The sequence below is a fragment of the Hylobates moloch genome, unplaced genomic scaffold (assembly GCF_009828535.3).
Source record: "Hylobates moloch isolate HMO894 unplaced genomic scaffold, HMol_V3 SCAFFOLD_4, whole genome shotgun sequence".
NCBI lineage: Eukaryota > Metazoa > Chordata > Mammalia > Primates > Hylobatidae > Hylobates > Hylobates moloch.
Window position 1 is genome coordinate 41798934 of NW_026652279.1, and position 18802 is coordinate 41817735.

The following is an 18802-nucleotide window of genomic DNA, read 5'->3' on the forward strand; positions in this document are numbered from 1 at the left end:
AGCAATTCTCCTGCTTCAGCCTCCCGAGTATCTGGGATTACAGGCATGTGCCCCCAAGCCCGGCTAATTTTGTATTTTTAGTAGAGAGTGGGTTTCACCATGTTGGTCAGGCTGGTCTCGAACTCCTGACCTCAGGTGACCCGCCCGCCTGAACCTCCCAAAGTGGTAGGATTACAGGCGTGAGCCACTGCACCCAGCCACTTTCAGCATTTTTTGATGATCCTATATGTGAGTTGGGAAGTATATTCAAAATTCTGACATTTTTCACATTAGCCTTGGCTTTTACTTTCTCCAGGGCTCTCTTGAGCCTCCCCCCACCATATGTGCACTGCCCGTCAGACAGGTATGTGTGGGGAGCTAATTTAGGCCCTCTGTGCCTCTCTCATTTCCAGTATCCCCTTATTACATTTCTGGGTGTCCTTCTAGTCTGTCATTTTCTCCAACTGGGAATACATTCTCATTTTAGCAGAGCTGTGGGCCTTTCCCCTTTGTATCCTTCCAAATTTGCTATTTTTATTGCCAGTGCTACTGGGCATGGGTTTTTGCTCTCTATCCTAAATGACCATAGCCCTCTGGTTTTCACTGCCAATATTGCCCTGGGAAAACTGCCTCACTGATTGAGTTGGGTGGTTGTAGGGGGATGGTAGCATCCCTTGGCAAAGAAGGCCATTTTCCTCTACTGTTCTGTCATATCTAGCAGCTTTTCAAGAATAAATGCTTCTCAATTTGTTGTTGCCTTTACTCAGTTTCCAGAGCCCTGAAGTGATTGTTTTCTTCAGTGTACTTCAGTTTTATAAGTATTGTGGGGGAGTAGATTTGCTACTTTCATCATTCTGCTGTACCTGGAAATCTCTCCTCAAACTTTCTAACCCCTTAGGACCCTGTGTCCCCTACACCCACTTTAATTCAATCTAGTCAGTTTTTTTCACCATTGTTCTACTGAAACCATTCTTGTAAGAGTCACCAACATCTTGCATTTGTCATAGCAATTGTCATTTTCCTGTTTTTGTCTAGCCATTATCCTTCTGCCTATTTCTTGAATATGCCAAGCCCACCACTGAGTTTTTACATTTGCAGTTCCCTGTAACCATCTTCCCTAGATCTTCTTCACATGGTTCTTACCTTTATATCATTCAGGTTGATGTTCATATCTTAACCTCCTTCATAAGGTTTTCTCTGGCTTCCTTATGTAAAATATAGATATTTATAAAGTAACACAATAGGAACAGAAGAGTAAACATAAATGAATATTTAGGTCCTTATACTTGCTTCACTTAATGCATCTTTCAGTAGCTTTTGACACAAATCGTCATTCAGTTTTTCTAAAAATTTTTTAACGTGGCTTCTAAGATAACATTCTTTCTTATTTTTCTTCCTACTTTATTAACTACTCCACTCTGTCCTCTATTTTTCATTTCGTGAATTTTTTTTCTGTATGAACTTCTTCCTTAGGTGATATCATTAGGTACCCTTGCTTTAAATCTCCTTTATCTAGATGACTCCCAAATGCATTTTTCCAGCCTTAGCTTCTACCCTGACCTCACATGAATGTCTAATAAGGATTTCAAACTTAATAGATTAAAACTTAATAGATTAAAAAAAACCTAATAGATAAAAAACAGAACTCTTGATCTACTTTTTCCTTCAAATTTATTCTCTTAAATTTTTAGAATGCTTTTTTTTTTTTTTTTTGAGATGGAGTCTTGCTCTGTTGCCCAGTGCTGTGGCGTGATCTCAGCTCACTGCAGCCTCCACCTCCTGGGTTCAAATGATAGAATGCTTTTCTGAAAGGTAAATCTGATTGTATCACTTTCCTGGTCAAAACCTCCATTAGCTTCCCTTTATATTAGAGTGAAATTCAGTTTCTTACCATGTTTGATGAAGGTTTGTATGATCTTGTGCCTGCCTACCTCTCTGAACATAACTCCTACCTCTCTGAACTTAACTCTCACCTTTCTGTCTCCTTACTCAGAATGATGCAGCCGTATTATCCTTCTGGCTATTTCTTGAATATGCCAAGCCCACCACTAGGTTTTTACATTTGCAGTTCCCTATAACCACAGTGCTGATTCCTCAGATCTTCACATAGTTATTACCTTCATATCATTCGGGCTTGTGTTCATATCTTACCTGTTTCATGAAATTTTCTCTAACTTCCTTATCTAAAATAAGACATTTTTAAAGCAACACAATAGGAAGAGTAAATGTAGATGAATACTTAGGTCCTTGTTCTTCACTTACGCATTCTTTTTGATCAAAAGTATTATGCACAATCTTATACAACTTCTGTTATCTGGGAATTTAATACTCTGTTACCTTGGTTAGTGAGTCTGGAAAAATAAATAACTTATTTTAACATAGTTGGCTATGTTAAAAAAAATCAATCTTAATAGCTGTATGTTATGAGAGGAATGAGTGTTGATTTACTAGCGTTCTCCCTCAAAACCAGCTACCTAAATGTAAATTAACAAAGTATAGAGGACCGGCGCTGTGGCTCATGCCTGTAATCCCAGCACTTTGGGAGGCTGAGGCAGGTGGATTGCCTGAGGTCAGGAGTTTGAGACCAGCCTGGCCAACATGGTGAAACCCTGTCTCTACTAAAAATATTAAAATAATTAGCTGGGTGTGGTGGCAGGTGCCTGTAATCCCAGCTACTGAGGAGGCTGAGGCAGGAGAATTGCTTGAACCCAGGAGGCGAAGGTTGCATTGAGCTGAGATCACGCCATTGCACTCCAGCCTGGGTAACAAGAGTGAAACTCTGTCTCAAACAAACAAACAAACAAACAAAGTATAGAAATACTTCCAGAAACAGCTTCAATTTGGAATGGAAATGGACACAGTTTTGAAGTTGGTAGTTTTCTGTGTTCCTCTCTCTAGTAGTAGTCAACACTTAAGAGTCTTTTGTCAGTTATTTGTTAAAGTAATTGTACTATACTTTCTGACTTATTTTCTGTTTACTTTCTGCCTTTCTGTTTCCGTTACTTTTACTAACAAGTAATGGAATGAAAGATTGATATCTTATGAAAGGATTTTAAGTACCATTGTACACATAAGCCCAGCTCTGAAAGGTCATTTTAAAGGAACATTCACTTCTGCTCTCAACTTCTAAGAACTGGAAGCCATCCTACTCTTCCTATTCCAGAATAGCTATCTTTATGTGGTTCTTTGGTCCCAACGCATCCTCATCCCCATCCTTCTTGGCCTCTTTTCTAACCGTAACACAATTTCCTTTCCAGATTCTCAGGTGTATACTTTATGTTTTCTAGCTCTTCTAAATCATTACTTTATCTAAAGCTTTATTTTTTTGGCTAGAAAGCTGGCATTTTGGTATTGTTTCTGTGTGTTACGTAATTTGTCCTTCATTAAGTGGATTTCTGACAGTCAAATATATTGTTGGACTATAATAACCTCTTTGTTAATGTACAGTCTAGTCAGATTTACTGCTGCAAAGTCTGTGGTATTAAGAAATCATCATATTATTTAGTGATTTCTTTTTTTGAAGAATGAACATAACTTTGAAACTTCCCAAAGGGAAAATAGTTTTGTGTGGTCTACAAATCTATCAGGACTGTATAATTTCTTTTCTTTTTTCTTTTGTTTCTTTTTTTTTTGAGATGGAGTTTCACTCTGCGTTCACTTTTTCTAAAACTTAGCAACTGAGCTCTTTTCATGGAGTTGATGCTCAGTTTTTGTTTTTTTCACTGCATCTTAGAAAACAATAAGATCAAGCTATTTGTGGTAAAGTAACAGTTCTTACAATTTTGAGTTCATCAAAGACCATTATTTTTGTGAAATATACAAATGAATTGCTAGAAAGATGAAATTTTAAAAATATAAAACATGGGTTCTAATTCTTATTACCATATTCATAGATATCACTTTATTCTCTCATTGTTATAAAAACTCTAAACACTCTCAATTTCTGTATTTGTCTTATTGAAGAGCAGTAACAGTTCATGGACTAGTAACAAATATTTTGCAGATCAGAACCAGTCTACAGATCACACTTTTCAGTAGCATATCTATAGCCTGCTAATTTTAGTGCTTAATGTTATTTCAGAAGCATCTTATTCAATATGATGAATACCTGTTATCCTTTAAAAATATATTTTTATGTGTTTGCTTTTCAGAACCGAGAGCTCCAGATCATGAGAAAGCTAGATCACTGTAACATAGTCCGATTGCGTTATTTCTTCTACTCCAGTGGTGAGAAGGTAGGTTTGACCCAAAGTGTGTACTGAATATTGTGATAAATTTGTTATTTTTCTAGAAATTAATCTCCCCACCGCTCACAAGACAGTTTTGCTAATGGAATGGAAAAATTCCGAAACACTAGCCCCAGCAATACTCAGCCCAAGATATGGTCATTGAGTATCATTAGTTATGTCAGGAAAGCATTAGTAAGATAAAGGGAAAGCACTTTTAGAATTTTCTTCTTTGTTAAAGCATCTGTCTTCACTTCTCAAGAAAATCTATATACTTTTTTTTTTTTTTTAAGACATCTATGTTCCTTATGTGCTTACGCAGCCCTCTGATAGTTTACCTATTTATTGCAGGGAGGAAAATTAAATCATTTTGTTAAGTGAAGTTGATAAGAGGTAAAGAGGTAGCAAGAGGACTGATAGGAACAGAATGAGAGTTAAAGATTTGGAAGCAAGTTGAGCCATCCTTGGCCAGTGAAAAAGTTGGAAAAGATGTAATATTGCAGAGCTTACTTTAAGTGATCCCTATGGCTGACCACATTGAATTCTGCGAAAGCAAAGGATAAAGAAGACTTTGTGCTGTTAATAACTCCCCCCAACCTCTTTCTCTTCAGAAGACACAATAATCAATGAAGTTGGAGCAAAGAAAATAAATTTCTTCTGTTTTTCCTTGGTGTCTTTATTTTTCTGCCTGTCGCTATCCTTTATTTCTTTTCACTGGTTTGGAGTGCATAGGCAGGGCAGGTAACAAATCACTTGATTCTTTTGGCTAAATAAATATGACTTTGGATAACTTCACTTGGTATTTTGGACTTCAGATTTCATGCATATAATATCTAATGTTCTTAGATCCATAATACTTGATTCCTAGCTCAGTGTTCTTGTTACTTTACATAACTGTTTTTTAGTATAACAGTTTTTAGCCATTTTCTATTAAGCTTTTTTTTTTTACAGCAAATATTGCCTGACAACATTTTCTATTAAACTTTATTTAGATTATTTCCTTAGAAAATCTTTTTTTTCATTACAGTGCCTATTATATAGGAAGATGTCAATGTATTAAGCCCGAATTTTGATATAAATACTTACAGACATATAATTGTTGTGTATATACACATGTATTACAACCAATACATTTTAACAACTATAGTTAGCAAACTGGCCCTTTATTGACACTTGCTTTTCAGTTGCTTTATTGTTTTAGTTTAAATGATACCTCTGGTTTACTAGGGATTGTAAAACCTCATAAGTATTAGAGCCTTTTAAAACCTACCAAATGGCCTGTTATTATCTTTATTCTGATCTGTTTTGGCATGGGTTTGCTTTTTTCTGTCTCTTCCCAAGTAAAATTGTACAGCCTCTGTTACGTTCACAAGTACACTCTTTGTAATGGAATTTTGCATCTTCATTTTGTTGTTGTTACTAGATACATCATGATACTCCTGGGTAAGAATTATTTGTTCCATGAACTGCTGGATTACAGTAGATTCATTTGAAAAAAGGCCTCCTCCCAGAGTTCTTAAACATTGTCTCTTTGATTACTTTAATGTATATAGCATTCCTTATATGCTAGGCACTGTTTTAATGCTTTATAAATATTAACTCATTTAACTCTTAAGAAGTTGAAGAGCAGAAAAGAAAGACTATCAAACTGTTTGAATGCAAGGCACCTGATGGCTTACTTGTCCGGTTTTGGTTTGGCGGAAAGCTCCTGTCATAGTCAGCTCTTGCCCTGACTTAATCCTGTATTGGGGGTGACAACGGATTGCCTCTTATCTGTATGCCCCAGAGGATAATTTCCTCTCTGCTGCTGTTCTCAGTTTCTTACTTATCGTAAAGTTTCTTACAGATAAAGAGCAATTAGAAGTCATTAACAGAGATTAACCTCTATTATAAAAAGAAATAGACCTTATAATATTTTCTTTATGTCAGAACTTTCTCTTGAGCTTTGTAAATTTTCCAAAGTTTTTTTAAAAAAAAGGTACCTCCTAATTTTGGGATAGCTTCATTAAAAACACAAAGGAAGAAAAGAAAAGTTGTGGTATATTGCTGAAAATAATGGTCCTTCTTTGTCAAAAAAAGGAAATTTTTCTAAGATGTGCAGAAATACATAGGTTCAAGACTTCCCATAATCTCCCAGCCACCAAAAAGATAATTTCTTTTTGCCCCATTCATGATTTCCACTTCTGAATTGTTCTGGCAGGACTAAGATATCCAGGAGACCAAGTAGTAAACTATTTCTTCCCATAGGAGAAGATAGATTCTTTTCTAGAGTTGAGTGCTCAGGTTAGTTATTTTCAGTTCTGACTTTCTTGGAATAGGTTACTGAGAGTATCCACTGCTGTTTAGAAAGAAACCTAAATGTTTTTGAAATTCTTGCAAATCCTTTAAGATGATTTATCTTGGAATGTGGCAGTCCTATATTTGGTAGGCATTTTTCTAGCAGAAGCATTATGTATTGCTTATGTATATTATATATGAGAAGAGTGTTGGAGGAGGAAATAATAAATTAATCATTTGAGATACTTATGACACATGCAAGTAGAGATGCCCAGTAGACAGATAGATGTGTGACTTCGTAGATGGTGGTGGTGGCTCTAGGTGGAGAAGTGACATTGACAAAGTAGCATAAAGAGGGTGTGTAGCCATGTGGAGCTTGGGGAGGGAGGAGAAGACATGGAGTGCTGTTTGAGGCCAGGATAGTGAAAAGCCAGCGGTTTGGCAACATTTATTGCCTTCTGTTTCTGGAATTGTCAAGGGGTAACAGCAGTCTTCATTTGAAAGAACTGCAAGAAAACCAGTGCCTTTAGGTGATATTCAGGTTTTCTCTAGGACAAAACGGTGAAAAGAACCCTCCATGAAGAGAGTGAGGTCATTAGAAATTTTCTTCTTGAGGTTTCAGTTTTCTTTTTGAGGTTTCTTTTGATGTTTAGGTGAGATCCAGGTTTTCTCTAGGGCAAGACAGTAAAAAGAACCCTCCATGAAGAGATTGAGGTTATTAGAAATTTTCTTTTTGCAGTTTTTGAGAGAATGTTATGGGAGGGAGATCAGTGATAACAACATGAGCCTACAGGAAGTTTGAGGAGGCAATTAGGGAGATTAGTTGAGGACATTGCGAAGGTGAGAAAGAATAACTCATTGTTTCAGGATTAGAGAGATGAAAGGCTTGGTTAGGTTCTAGAATAGATGACTTCAAATGTATTTGGGAATTTAAAAAAATTCTCTCATTCTCTATAATCATCTCTGACTTTCTTTCCCTCTCTATTTTCTATCAGTCCCTTTCTCTAGCCCTTTTTTCTCCTTTGTCTTTAGTCTCTTTTCACCTTTCTGGATTCCTCAACCTTTCACTGTAGGCTCCAGATCTCTTTCTGTCTCTGGGCTTTTGTCCCTCTCTCTTGATCTATGTCACCCCCTCTTTTTGGATTTCTTTTCCTTCCATATAACTCTCTTTCTCTTTTCTCTGTCTGTTTCTTTCTTGTCTCTCTCTTCTCCCCCACACCCTTTTTCTCTCTGTCTCTCTCCCTCTCTTTCCTTTTTATGGGTCTCTGTCAACCTCTTTCTCTGGGTTTCTATACCTGTCTTTCAATGGGATTTTACCCATCCCACTCTCTTTCTGATTGCTTCTAAATCTGTATATGGGTTCTCATCTGTCTTAAATCTTCTTCGTTGTCTCTCTTAGTGTCTCTTCTCTCTGGGCCGCTATTACTCCCTTTTTGGAAAATGTTAAGGAAAACAGCTAAATTATTCACTACCACTGTCCTGACCTTTGACTTCAGTTCTGTGTATCTTATTACATATGTACATGTTTATATAGGTGTATGCATAATTATGATCTCATAAAGATTTTTTTCTCTTGCCTCATAATATGTATAGGTATTTTGGTTATCTAATATTCCATTGTTGTACTATATAATATTTTATCTATTCCCACATTTTTATTTTTAATTTCAGAATTGTAGCTAAGCTACCCTGTGGCCTTGTCATAATTTCTGTCTATAAGTACTTTTGCAGCTCTGGGAGAATTAAAGTAGGATTTCTGTAATAACAGGCATGTTTTACATTTCACTGACCACAGTTTGACTGAATGGTATGTCTATTTTGGTAACCTTCTTTTTATTGTATTCTGCCTTTTGCATTTTAAAGACTTTCTTTAGGGATTGTGGATAATCAGCTTTTATCCTGTAACAGGGGAAAGGGGTAGCCAGTGTAACTAGAAGAAAGAGGAATTAAGTCAGGGCAGAGATTAGAGATGCGTACTAATTAGCCTTAGTTTTCTGGTTGGAATTATTAATGTTTTCTGTAGTAACTAGAGCATCATGTAGTCAATTCATATACTCTACGCTACCCAGTAGTAACTAACTCTGATTTAGTTTAGAATAAGTAGTACCTCCTCTCTTACCTTCCCATTAGAGAAAAATGAGATATTTGAGTGTTTTGAAACTCTGGGCTTATAATTTTGTGAATTGCAAGCATCTTACAGAATAGTCTTTCTCTTTTTTTAATATTTGGCAGTAGAAACTTTCTACATCCCCAATGAAATTTTATGAAGACCTCTGATAGAACATATAAAAAGCAGAGTTGCCCTAGTTGAAGCTAAGGTGTGGGATCAGATGATTTTGCCTTTTCTGAGTTACAGCTTACCCCAAAGAACTCTAGGACACCGAAGGTCATATAATAAAAACCATGTTATGAGCTGCGTGTGGTGGCTCACGCCTGTAATCCCAGCATTTTGGGAGGCCGTGGCGGGTGAATTGCCTGAGGTCAGGAGTTCAAGACCAGCTTGGGCAACATAGTGAAACCCCATCTCTACTAAAAATACAAAAAATTATCTGGGTGTGGTGGCGGGTGCCTGTAATCCCAGCTACTCGAGAGGCTGAGGCAGGAGAATTGCTTGAACCTGGGAGGCGGAGGTTGCAGTGAGCTGAGATTGCCCCATTGCACTCCAGCCTGGGCAACAAGAGTGAAACTCCGTCTCAAAAAATAAAAAATAAAAATAAAAACCATGTTATGTCTTTACAAGATCCTTAAATTTTATTTCAATCAATTAATAGTTTTCTGTAAGAAAAACTTCTCTAAGTAACTTTTCATTTAAAAGTTTTTTTCCTTGTGGTGCATAGATTACTTTAATAATAAAGAGAAAAACCTCTTCCTTCTACTTTGTGAGAGACTGTTCAAATAACAAAGATGAGAGTTGATTTTATTTCTCATGCCACCTTTTTTCTGTTGATAGTAATGGGAACCTGTGTCCAGAAGGGGAGAATTGTACCACTGCATCTGAGATCAGGGAGCAGAATGCTGTGCTTAATTTTGCCGGTCTAGCACTAGCTCTGGAGAGGAAAGGGTAGGAGTGACATATATGCCAAGGATTCATTCTGAAAAGTAAAGAGCACTGGCCTTGTTGCTAGAAATATTTGAGTTTGCATTCCATTTCTGCCACTTGATAGTAGTATGACTCTGGGCAAGGTATTTACTTTTATAAGCCTCCTCCCCTCCATCTACACAGTAGTGGTTTTGTAAGGAACAAATGTAATAAGGTTATCATGTGCTTATTATAGTACCTGGCATATAAATTAACACTTAATAAACATTAATTTACTATTTTACCTATTATTGTGTTTATTAATAGCAAATATATATTGCACTTTCTACATGTCAGACATTGTCCTGAGCTATTTACATATTTTATAACTCACTTAAACCTCATAGCAACCAATTAAAGCATGGGTACTATTTTATAGAAGCACTATTTTATAGAAGAAACTGACACAACAGCTGTTAAGTAAGTTACCATACAACTACTAAATGGCAATGTTGGGCGTCAGCTCCAAGTAGTCTGACTCCGGAGTCTGCATAGTATGCTACAGTGTTTAGCATAGAACGTACATTCCTCCAGAAGCAGTGTGCTAGAAATAGAACATGTAAAAATATCTTAGTAAATTATCAAACAAGGGGAGATTATAATATTAATAGTAGTATTAGGCCGGTCACGGTGGCTCACGCCTGTAATCCCAGCACTTTTGAGAGGCTGAGGCGGGTGAATCTCCTGGGGTCAGGAATTTGAGACCAGCCTGGCTAACATGGTGAAACCCCATTTCTACTAAAAATAAAAAAAATTAGCCAGGCGTGGTGGCAAGTACCTGTAATCCCGGCTACTCAGGAGGCTGAGGCAGGAGAATCACTTGAACCCAGGAGGCAGAGGTTGCAGTGAGCCGAGGTCGCGCCATTGCACTCCAGCTTGGGCAACAAGAGCAAAGCTCCATCTCAAAAAAAAAAGTAGTAATAGTTGCAGTACTAGAAGTAGTGATATTGATAATAATAGCTAAAAGGTATGCGATACTATATGCCAGGAATTAATCTAAACACATTACTTATATTTACTCACTTAATCCTCACAACGGTTCTATGAAGAGGAGATGGAGAGAAGTTAAGTGACCTGCCCATAGAGTGATTTAAATCAGTATTTTAAATTTCTAGTTTGCAGGAAGTATGTGACTCTCCTAAAATAAAGATTGTGCATTTTTTCGAGGGAGCTAGCTTGTGTGTTTTATTAGGTTTTCAAAGAAATCTCTGACCCCCAAAAGATAACTATCAAGCCATTCACCCAACAGCCAAGGAGATATAATTATAGCAAGCTATGTAAATATTTATAAATATTTATTAGAAATGTTTTGACAAGATTTGAGCCCAGACAGTCTAGCTCTGGATTCCATTAACCTTCCCTAATACCACCACTCTTAATTTTAGTATATGTTTTTCTTTTAGTAAAGAACTTTTATCAGAGGTTTCTAAAACTTGTATGTATGTATATGTACTCATTTCTAATTCAGTTTTAACTTTTTTGAGAGCAGGTATGTGTGCATATGGTTACATTAAAAGATGAAAGAAAGAAATAAAAGGCCAAGAACAGTTCCTTCTTAATTTTGAAGCAGTACCTAGTATAAAGAATCAATTTGAGTATGAATAGTGACTCTGCTGTGCACTGGGTATGTGTCCTCAAGCAAATTGCTTAATTTTTCTCCTTATCGCTAAAATGAGGATAATATATGTATGTATAATATATATACTTGTGTTTTATATTTATTTTTTATATATATACTTGTGTTATATACACCGTGTGTCTACACACACACACACACACACTTATGTTACTGTGAAAATTGTGGCCATGTAAGTAAAATGTGTATAGTATCATGTATTAGTTTTTCTTTCATTACCTCTAACCATTAGTTCTTGCTGTTCCCTAGGGTTTTATTCTCCATTTTTCTTTACTTTCATACTTATGCTGGGCCATATTCTCAATACTTGTGACTTCAGTGACTCTGTAATGTTTATCTTCAGTTGAGGTCTCCCTGATGAACTCTAGAGCCTCAAATTTTAGTACCAACCAGAAGTCTCTACCTGGAAGCCTGAGCTGTCAACATTTAGCATGTTAGAATTTACGACTCCCCTTATCCCTGCTATATATCAATTATTAAAATAAGAAACCTGGATGTTATGCTAGACCTTTTTGTTACCTTATTTGAATCTGTTCTTTCTATTTCACTGATAATGCTGCCTTAGTTCAGGCCCACATTATTTCTTATCTAAACTCTTAGTGATTTCTCTTCTAGTACATACCTTTACTTCCTCCCCACCCCTAGCCTAAACAATATTTTAAAACAGGGATAAATCATAGATTATTCTAAACAATTAGAAGAGACAATATGGGTCATTGTCTTAAGAATTTATTGTTTGGGTTTACCAAAAGCTTTATATGATCAATTAGCATTGGAGATGTTGGAGATGGGAGTTGTGACCATCCTTAATGTAACATGGCAGCAGGCAGTCTTTCTGATTGTATCACTTCTTCACTTACCTAAAAGGTAAATTCCAGATTTCTTAGCATGACATACAAGGTCTTTGAACATCTATATCATGACCTTACTCGACTCATCTCTCCTTTCTCACAGGCTATCTATGTTCTAGCCTTGCCCAGAGTATGTGCAGTTGTCAGAATATGTTGTATTATCCCTGTTAATGCAAATACCTTCTGGAATGCCTCTTTCCTACCGTCCGCCCCGTCCTATTTTTGTTAGTTGAGTTCTTTTTCATTGTATTATCTCTGCTCAAAAGTAGCTCCATCTGATATCTCACCATTTCTCTCCCCCACCCCCCTTTTAGCCCCCAAAGCTTCTCTCTTCTTGGAATATCTTGCACATACTTCTTTCATGACATTTTTCTTGTATTTTAATTATTATTTTTTTAACTAGGTCTTTTTACTAGGTTGTGTAATTCTCAACAGCATGGTGAGATTTTATTAATTTTGTTTCTTTAATGCTTAGCCCAGTGCCTGAGACAGTGTGAAGTTGGCTATGTAGATTTATTGAAAACCTTCTAGATAGTCCTAGAAAACTGAGAGCTAAAATAGGCTTAGCCCAGATATTAACATTTGTTTTTTGAAGTATATTAAGATTTATTATAGGTATTACAATAACTATTTCTATAGATCGTGTTATTGTAAAGGAATTATTTTCTTAATTTTACTTTTTGGGATATTCATTGCTGAATATCAATATATAATTGTATAGAATTCAAGAGCATTAATTACATATATGATATAATGCAGCTATCACTGTTATTTTTAAAACGTTTTCAGTTTTATCATTGAAATGGAATTGGAGTTTATCAGATGCCCTTTTGGTGATAATTGAAATGAGCGTGTGGGGTTTTTTCCATCATTTTATTAACATAATATATTACGTTGGTTTTCTTATGTTCAACCACTGTTGTATTCCTGAGATAAAGGATTATACCCCAATCTTGGTCATGGGGTATAATCCTTTTAATATGTTATTGGATTTCATATTCTAGTATTTCCATGAGGATTTTTATGTTTATATTTATAAGGGATATTGGTTGGTAATTTTTCTTTCTTGTGATGTGTTTATCTGGCTTTGGTGTAGGGTAATGCTTGCGTTGTAGAATGAGGTAAGAAGTGCTCCTTCCTTTTCTATTTTTTTAGAAGAGTTTTAGAAGGATTATTATTAATTTCTTCTTTAATAAACTGGCAGAAGTTACCACTGAAATCATCAGGTCCTGGACTTTACTTTGTTGGGAGGTTTTTTTTCTTTATTACTAATTAAATCTCTACTTGTATATATGTTTGTTAAGATCGTCTGTTTCATTTTGAGTCAGTTTGATAATCTGTGTGTTTGCAGGAATTTGCCCATTTCATCCAGGTTGTCTTAATATGGCAACATATGATTATTTGTAGTATGCTGTTTTCATCCTTTTTGTCTCTGTGAGGTTAGTAGTAATGGCCCCACTTTCATTTCTGATTTTAGTTCTTTTTCTTTTTATTTGTCAGTCTATCCCTACATCTAAACTCTTTTAAGGGTTTGTCAGTTTTGTTGATTAAAAAAAAACTTTTAGTTTTGTCGATTCTTTTGTTTTTCTGTTCTCTGTTTTATTCATCTCCATTCATATATTTCTTACTTACTTCCTTCTGTTAGCTTTGGGTTCAGTTTCTTCTTTGTAGTTCTCCGGTTGTAGAGTTAGATTAATGATTTGAGATCTTCTTTCTTAATGTAAGCATTTACAGCTGTAAATTTCCTTCTGAGCACTGTCTTTGCTACATCCCATAAATCTTGGTATTATGTCTTAACTATTTAAAAATTTTTCTTGTTTAAGAGTATTATCTTAGTCAGTTTAGTGCTGCTGTAAAGGAATACCTGAGGCCACGTAATTTGTAAAGGAAAGAGGTTTATGTGGCTCACAGTTCTGCTAGCTACAAAGTGAAAGTCTCCAGGCTGCCTCCACTCATTGTGGAAGGTGAAGGGGAGCCAACATATGCAGTGGTTACATGGCCAGATAGCAGAGAGGTGTCAGGCTCTTTTTACCAACCAGTTGTAGTGGGAGGGAACTCATAGAATGAGAACACATTCATTACCAAGAGAAAGGCACAATTCCATTCATGAGGGATCCACTTCTGTGGTCCAAATACCTCCCATTAGGCCCCATCTCCAACATTGAGGATCAAGTTTTACCATGAGCTTTAGGGGGTCAAACAGTCCAAACTATAGCAAGTGTGTTGTCTGATATCTTCTTTGAACCATTGGTTGTCTACAGTGAATTCTTTAATTTCCACACATTTGTGAATTTTCTGGTTTCCCTTCATTACTAATTTTTAGTTTCATTTCATTGTGGTCAGAAAAGATACTTCACATGATTTCAGTCTTTTAAAATTTATTAACATTGTTTTGTGGCCTAATATATGGTCTATCCTGCGTAGACCTATGCTCAGGTGCAAAATAATGTGTTCTCTGCTATTTGGGGGTGGCCATATTCTATATATGTATGTTGGGTTCAGCTGGTTTATAGTGTTGTTCAAATTTACTATTTCCTTATTGATCTGTCTTGATGTTCTGTTCATTATTGAGAGTGGTATATTGAAGTCTCCAACTATTGTACAGCTGCCCATTTCTCCCTTCTATTCTGTTAGTCTTTGTTTCATGTATTGGGGCCTGTGTTGTTTGGTGCATATGTGTATATAATTGTTATAGCTCCTTGATGACTTGATTTTTTTTTATTAACATACAATACCCGAGGCCAGGTGTGTTGGCTCACACCTGTAATCCCAGCGCTTTGGGAGGCCAAGGCAGGTAGATCACCTGAGGTCAGGAGTTCGAGACCGGCCTGGCCAACATGGCAAAACCCCATCTCTACTAAAAAATACAAAAATTAGCCAGGTATGGTGGTGTGCACCTGTAATCCCAGCTACTCAGGAGGCCAAGGCAGGAGAATCACTTGAACCTGGGAGGCAGAGGTTGAAGTGAGCTGAGATCCTACCACTGCACTCCAGCCTGGGTGACAGAGTGAGACTTTGTCTCAAAAAAAATTTTTTTAATATATATATATACACACACACACACACATATATTTATATATATATACATATATTTATCTTTATATTATATATATACATATATTTATATTATATTATATATATACATATATTTATATTATATTATATATATACATATATTTATATTTAATATATTTATATTTATATTTGTATTATATAATATATATTACCTGAAGCCTTTTTTTTTTTTGTTCTGGCCACTGTTCTGGCTAGAGTCTCTAGTACAGTGCTTACTAGAAGAGGTAAAAGCAGACATTCTTGTTCTTGCTCCTGATTTTAGTGGCAAAGCATTCAGTCTTTCATCTTCAAGTGTGATGTTAGTCTTGGGTTTTTCATAGATGTAATGTTATCAGTTGAGGAAGTTCTCTTCTATTTCTAGCTTGTTGAAGCATTTTTATGAAAGGGTGTTGGATTTTGGCAAATGCTTTTTCTCTATTGATACGATTATGTGGTTTTTGTTTTTATTAAAATGGTGTTTTATATAAGTTGATTTTTGAATGTTAAACCTACCTTACATTTCTGAGATTAATCTCACTTGTTCATAGTGTGTAGTCATTTTTATATGTTGCTATACAGTACTTTGTTAAGAGTTTTTGCATCTGTATTCATAAAGGATATTGATCAGTAGTTTGTTTTGTTTTGTTTCTGTTTTTCTTGTCATGTCTTTGGTTTTAGTATTGGGTAATACTGGCTTCATAGAATGACATTGAGAAGTATTCCCTCTGCTTCTGTTTTTTGAAAGAGTCTGTGAAGAATTGGTTTTAATATCAATTAATAGGAACTATTTAGATAAACAGTGTAGAACTGATGTGTGCCAAGGAGTACAGAGTATTTTAAAGACTTGGTGATGTTTAATAGCACAGTGTGTGTAGAGGAGATACAAGTAGTTTGAAATTGCTGGTATATAAAGTTGGGGTAGTGGGGATGGTAGTGGAGATGAGGCTAGGAAAGTAGAAGTGGGTTCATAAATGATTAGGTCAAGGTCAGCCTCCTAGTATAAAAATAATTTTGTTGTCATTGTTGTTCTTTTTCAATTAGATGAAAACCCCAAATTACAGAAATGGTACCTTGATCAGGTTGACAATATACAATTCTCCCCTCTTTTCCTCTCTCTTTACCTTACTGTATGAAAATTATTGATAGAAGGGAATTTTATTCAGTGAAATAAAGTGATTACCTAAGTTCACTTGGTCTATTCTTCCTTAAAGTTTTATGTTGATGTCTTATTAAAGTGGTTTATTGATTATCTGGATGAAACTTGACTGATGAAATGCTAACATTTTCAATGGAGTATGACCTAGGGAGTGAATATATAAGTAATAATAAAGCTCTTGAGTTTGAATTATCAGGACCTCCTCATAAAGTATAAATGTTACAGCAAATGAGGTGGTAATTATCATCTGCTCAAAAATAATCTAGGAGTTTCTTTTGAATATCAGTTGTCATCTGTTTTTATGTTATTTTAATATTTCAGCAAAACTAAAATGTTATTACATGCATATTATTTAAAAAATTGAAGTAATACAGAATGGAGTAAATTAAAGTGAAATATTTTTTACCTTAATCCCTAAATTACTTAATCCCACTCTTAACAGATACAAATTTCTTATATGCATGTATGAGCACATATATTATATGTAAATGTAATAACATGTATTATTTTGGAACATGTTCCCTTTTTACCAACAATACAGTAATAGGGCTTTTTATGTCTATATGGACAGACCCTGCAAAGTTTCCCCTATTGTTAAGATATTAATATGGTACATTTGTTACAGTTAGTTAATTATTATAGTTTATTCAGATTTCCTTAGTTTTTGTCTAAGGTCTTTTGTTTGTGATCCCATTTGATATACCACATTACATTGACAAAGTGTAAGAAAGAATACCACATTGAGGATCTCTCATTACAATGTAATGAGATGTTAGTGGTCTCACCTTACTTACCTGCATGGCAGTTTCTTAGACTTTCCTTGGTTTTGATGATCTCAACAGTTTTGTGGAGTACTGGTCAGATGTTTTGTAGGATGCCTCACTATTGGAGTTTGTCTTTTTTTAATGATAAAACTGGGGTTACAGGTTTTTGGCAAGAAGACAACAGAGAGGTAAAGTGTCATTTTCATCACATCATATCAAGGACACATACTGTCAACGTGCTTTATGAGTGCTGTTAACTGACTTTCAACACCTGACTGATGTAGTGTTTAGTTTTCTTGACTGTAAAATTACTCTTCTCCCCACTCTTTCCATATTTTATTCCTTGGAAGGAAGTCACTATGCAGAGACTACACCTAAGGTGGGAATTACGCCCCTATACTTCTTTTCCTTAGTGGTGGAGTAGCTACACAAATTATTTCGATTTATTTTGCATAAGAGACATGTCTCTTTTCCCCCATGTATTAATCTATTTAGTCATTTATTTCTATCTTTGTGGATTTGTGGATATTTATTTTATTGGCCAAATTGTCCCAGGTTTGGCCATTGGGAGTTCTGTCAGCTACCTCCTGTGCTTCTTGTTTGTTTGTTTGTTTGTTTTTTGTTTTGTTATTATTATGGTTATTATTTTTAAGAAAGAGCCTCGCTCTGCCTATCAGGCTGGAGTGCAGTGGTTCGATCTCTGCTCACTGCAACCTCTGCCTCCCGGGCTCAAGCGATTCTCCTGCCTCAGCCTCCCGAGTAGCTGGGATTACAGGCGCCTGCCACCACCCCCAGCTAATTTTTGTATTTTTAGAAGAGACGGGGTTTCACCACGTTGGCCAGGCTTGGCTCGAACTCCTGACCTCAGGTGATCTGCCCACCTCGGCCTCCCAAAGTGCTCGGATTACAGGCGCGAGCCACCGCGCTTAGTGGCTCCTGTGCTTCTTTAACATACTATCATGTGGGCTTTTTGTTTTATTTTAAAGCATGTTTTTGTTTTCCGGCACTATAAGATAATGGCATGCAGATGTGGTGTTTTTAATTTCTTGCTCTTCACAAATTTTATGCATGCACGAGCGTGTACACACACAGAATTGTTTTCATAGACGTAATCCCTGAAGTGTCATTGCTGAGTCTAGTTGGGAGGGCTCTATGTCTTCACTTCTGAATTAATAACCCATTGCCTGCCCAAAAGATTGCATGAGTTTGGACTTTCACAAGAATTGTTGTAGTTCATATTGGATGGTGATCTATTTCAATACTTAGTTTTCTCAGATTGAATTTTCTTTTCTAGTTTGATAGATGAAAAATTGTGGCTTATCGCTATCTTTATTACATTTCTTTAATTATGAGTGAGGCTGAGCATTTTTCTACAGTTTTGTTGGCCATTTTTATGACCATCTGTTAATGCATATTTCCATATTTTCTTTCTTGTTTTTGTTTGTTTATTTTGCAGGGGTTGGGGTGAGCAACGGCATGATTTTGATCACTGCAACCTCCACCTCCTGGGTTCAAGCAATTCTCCTGCCTCAGCCTCCAGGGTAGCTAAGATTACAGGTGTCTGCCACCAAATCCAGCTAATTTTTGTATTTTCAGTAGAGGCAGGGTTTCATCATGTTGGCCAAGCTGGTCTCCAACTCCTGACCTCAGCCTCAGCCTCCCAAAGTGGTGGGATTACAGGCGTGAGCCACCGTACCCAGCCCATATTTCCATGTTTTCTGTTTGAATACTGGTTTTTTCTTATTGACTTCCAAATACTATTTGTACTTTAAGGAAAAAC

The 18802-nt window shown here is 36.1% G+C and overlaps 1 protein-coding gene across 2 annotated transcripts in view; it reads left to right on the forward strand.

The window, feature by feature from the left end:
- The window catches only part of GSK3B (glycogen synthase kinase 3 beta), a 288377-nt gene that overhangs the window by 163698 nt on the left and 105877 nt on the right, over positions 1 to 18802 (forward strand). For both annotated transcript variants that reach the window (XM_032150081.2, XM_032150082.2), the window contains one exon: positions 4131 to 4214. In XM_032150081.2, the coding sequence (XP_032005972.1) occupies positions 4131 to 4214 (84 nt within the window). The remainder of the gene's footprint in view (positions 1 to 4130; positions 4215 to 18802) is intronic.